Source organism: Mus caroli, unplaced genomic scaffold (genome assembly GCF_978045245.1).
Source record: "Mus caroli unplaced genomic scaffold, Mus_caroli_1 scaffold_17, whole genome shotgun sequence".
Lineage (NCBI taxonomy): Eukaryota > Metazoa > Chordata > Mammalia > Rodentia > Muridae > Mus > Mus caroli.
Genome location: NW_028227272.1, coordinates 16,343,925 through 16,348,390, shown reverse-complemented (window position 1 = coordinate 16,348,390; position 4,466 = coordinate 16,343,925). Strand labels below are relative to the sequence as shown.

The window sequence follows — 4,466 nt, the reverse complement described above, 5'->3', positions numbered from 1 at the left end:
CTGAAAATAAGTAGCACAGGATTATAAACTCGATGCTGATTCAGTATAAATGTTCAATTCAAAGTTGGGAGATGAGTTATGTACATTTAGAATTACCATGGTTACACACACTTCATGGAATCTGAAAGGACAGACTACATGAACATTGTTTACACAGGCAGAACTTGTAGACATATGATTTGTGTAGTGTGATTAGTGTATTGGAGAGAAGTAAAGAGATTTAGAACTATTTCCACTGCACAAATGACACCATACTGAATCCATGAGCTCAAGAATTATAAATGCCCATTCCTGACTTTGTTGGAAGAGGGCTATTAGAGGGGATTTATTGTAATAGCTCAGAATTTGGCATTATGAATTTGATGACAATGTGAAATGTATGATTGTATTAAATCTGGCTGTAAGTAAACAGTGTAGATATATGATAACTTTGTGGTGATTGCATGTGGCTAGAGTGTTAAAAGGACACACACACAGAGCAAACAAACAAATAAACAAACTAGCAAACAACAGTTGGAAAAATTAATTCGTGATTAGCTTGCTTGATGGCTCAGTAGTGTCATTTTTTTTCTAAGTATACGTTCAAGTGTATTTCTTTGTGAGAAGGTGCCTGTACATTCATACCCACTATATTAAAATCTTTCTCTTCTAGGGAGTCCACAAACTCACTAAGTATGCAGGGAGTGATAATGTAACATAATTTCTCCTGGCTGAGTTTTATCTTGGAATCTTCATCCATAGTATCCAAGGCTTTACCATTCTCTATCTTTTCCTCTTCCTTATATCCCCCTCCTATCTAAACTACCTTAGAATATTAACAAATACAGAAATAACAATAGTTAGAATATAGCAACTATAGAAGACAATTAACATAACAATTGTAGCAACAGTCTTAGACATTGTTTCTTGCTATAATATAGGCTCTGCTTTACCCCCCTCTAGCATTATTTAATATGTTTCATTTAATCTTAAAACATTCTAGCAAGCACTGATAAAATCTTGATTGACCTTTAGAGAAAATTTAATACAAATTTTCACATAGTTTTGTATCTGGTCTGTGTTTTGTTTACAGAGACAGAAACTATATTTTAGGATACTTTATTTGCCTTAAATTTTCTTATCTTTTTTTAAGACGGTGAGATATAGTTTATATGGCTATCTTAAAACATATTTTTGAGCTAACAGCACTTCAATTTTTAGCAAGAAATTATCAAATTTCTTTCACCCAGTCAATGTCTTATCTACTAAAAATGAGTATGCTTCAGTGTTTACAGAATTCTTAAATTCTAGTGGGTGGGCATTAAACGTAGGTTCATGTACACAGTCAGTAACCAGTAATGCTCGACTGTGTTGCTGTTCACATGCAGATTCTTCCCAACCAAGTGAATATAGAGGCTTGAAGATTTTATGATTGAATTTACCAGTGGGTCATTTATAGTTTCAAACAATAAAATTGCTGCTCTCATGTAAGTATGCAATTAAATGTAATATTCTCCACTATTTTCATATCAAACATTTTGTCAATAAATATTCTTTTCAGAGTTGAATGTATAGTAACATATACGATTGAGCAATGACTACTAGCTAAAATTTAAAAGAGATTGCATACTTTTCTGCACATTTGAAATAAGGTAGTAAAGTGAAAATGTAATCTAAGTAATTTTAAGTTATTGTACATATGGTATATTTTAATAACTTCCTAATTGCTAAATGGCGAATAGTTTGCAGGTAAAGACATTTGTGACTTAACCCTGGTGATCTTAGCTTGATCCTAGGAATACATGTAAAACTGGAAGGAAACAATGACAACACCATGCCACTGTGTATAGAGGAAAGACCAGGAAGTCTCAGCACTACCTGAAGATCTATAGGCAAGTACTGAATGCTGAGAATTGGCAAAATAGTTTTCCCCAGGGAAGAGCACACTGCTTGGTTACTCAATGCCAAATGGTCACTCTGAAGACAAACATAAAAATGCCGTATAGACTGAGCATATTTGTACTTATTAATTGCCAGATCCCTCATGCAACTACAGTTAATGAAAAGTGAGGCCATGGATTTGAGAAAGAGCAAGGAAGAGTTTAAAGATAGAAAATGGCACAGAGAACTGATATATTATTATGCCAAAAATAAGTTTTAAAGCATGAAAAAAGATAACTGACTTTAAGAACTGATCTGCTGACCCCTTCATGTGGTTACATATGTGTGTATACTTATACACATTAGTAAATAAATAAAATGAAGGATATTAATATGGAGTAGTATAAGGCTTATATAGTTTATAATATTAATCTATAGCTGTGTCTAAAACTAGAAAGAAACTTCAAAGTGAAGTTAGTGGAATCTTGCTCAGTGATGAGAAATGTACAGCCTGACTCACCAAGTGGATAAGACCAATGAATTCTGTGTGTGACTACCAAGGTAGATATCAGGAAGGCCTCTTGTGCAGGCTAGTTGTGTTAATATTGAACTATATAAGTTAAGGATGGAAAAAAAACTTTTCAGGAAAAAAAGTAATATTTCTGTCTCCATCATTGTTTATGTCTTTCTGTCTGTCTTGTCTCTCTCTCTCTTAAACACACACACACACATGCACATACACACGCACACGCCCATGCACAGACACACACACACTGATGTTTAATCACAGTCATTTGAAAGAAGTACTGAATGTTTCTAAACCTAATCATGGTTAGCTCCTTTCATTGTGTTAAACTTAGCACAAAATGACCCACACATTTCATGCTGCTGTTAATCTTTCTTACTTCCTTTCATAACTGGAGCCCATTTTTCCTTATTCAAGACTTAAAGTGGAGCAGACTGTAAAAGAGCAGGAAAATCTGGGTTTCAACTGGAATATACAATTAATTAATGAATGGTTCTACAATGCCCAGGTTCTAGGGAGAGTTCCACCTGAAGGAAACCCGAGTGGAGATTACACAGGATGTGCAATTGTGAAAGGTTTATTCAAGTAATGTGTGGGCTTGAGTAAAGCATATGAAAGTAAGTGCAGTTACAAAATCTGAAATATAAAACAGTCCATTCCAAACTAAATATTAAATTTTGTTTGAACAAAAAAACCATGTACTTATAACACATCTACTCTGAAACCCTCTATGAGGCACTTGATGGTGAATACAAATTACATATCAACCCACTTCATTATGTAAAATTATAAGTAAGTCATAGATTTAACAACTTTCCCTTAAGTAAAGAATGATCTCTTTGCAGGTAAAATAGAAGGAAATATGATGGAATATGAGAACTACACTTTCAACAGCGACTTCATCCTCTTGGGACTGTTCTCTTCTTCAAAGACAAGCTTAACTTTTTTCTCATTTATATTTTTCATTTTTATTATGACTATAACAGAAAATGCCCTCATGATCCTCCTAATCCACAGGGATTCTCGACTCCATACCCCAATGTATTTCCTGCTCAGTCATCTCTCCTTCATGGATATTTTGCACATTTCCAACATTGTTCCTAAAATGATTGCTGACTTTCTCTCAGGCAGCAGAACTATTTCCTTTGCAGGCTGTGCCTTCCAGATATTTCTCTCCCTTACCTTGTTAGGTGGTGAGTGCCTTCTCCTGGCAGCCATGTCCTATGATCGATATGTGGCCATCTGCCATCCACTTCGCTACCCTGTGCTGATGAGGGATAACTCCAGTAGGCTCCTGGCTGCAGGCTCCTGGCTGGTGGGGATCCTCAACTCCATAGTACACACAGCTTTTGCACTCCACTTTCCCTTCTGCCACTCAAGAGCCATTGATCACTTTTTCTGCGAAGTCCCTGCCATGTTGAAGTTGTCATGTATAGACACAACACACTATGAACGAGGAGTTTATGTGAGTGGCATTATTTTTCTGCTGATCCCATTTTCCATGATCTCTATATCTTATGTGCAAATTCTCCTCACTGTATTCCAAATGCACTCATCAGGGGCCCGGCAAAAGTCCTTTTCCACCTGTTCCTTCCACATGGTTGTTGTCATAATGTACTATGGGCCATTCATTTTCACATATATGAGACCTCGCTCATACCACACTCCAGGGCAGGATAAGTTTCTGGCAATATTCTACACCATCCTGACACCCACACTCAACCCCATAATCTACAGCTTTCGTAATAAAGATGTCCTCATGGCTGTGAAAAACATAGTTCAAAGTAATTTTTTGAATAAAAAATGAATAGAAAAATGCCTCATTTTTTGTGTTTTGTAAACTCACTTTTTAAGCTTGTTTTACACATTTACTTCAGAGTAATGAATAATTGTACCTAGGTATATGTTTATATCTGTATACAGATGCCCATTGTAAAGTCTTGCTATGCTGTAGTAAGGCAATAAAAGAGCAGCATCTAAGAAGTCTTAAAATTCGTTGATGCATGTATAGTACATATTGTGGAATTTATATGCAAGCTGCTATAGCAATTATCCAAACTAATGCAAAGGAAAATTTTTC

At 35.5% G+C, this 4,466-nt stretch overlaps 1 protein-coding gene across 1 annotated transcript; it reads left to right on the top strand.

Moving 5' to 3' along the window:
- Positions 1-3,248: 3,248 nt before the first annotated feature.
- LOC110311256 (olfactory receptor 2AJ1-like) lies at positions 3,249-4,193 on the top strand. Its single transcript, XM_021184518.2, has one exon. It carries the CDS (start codon positions 3,249-3,251, stop codon positions 4,191-4,193), a length of 945 nt encoding a protein of 314 aa, XP_021040177.2.
- Positions 4,194-4,466: the final 273 nt, after the last annotated feature.

What these genes read in the sequence shown, in the direction of transcription:
- LOC110311256 (XM_021184518.2), top strand. Translation starts at nt 3,249, where the DNA reads ATGATGGAATATGAGAACTACACTTTCAACAGCGACTTCATCCTCTTG.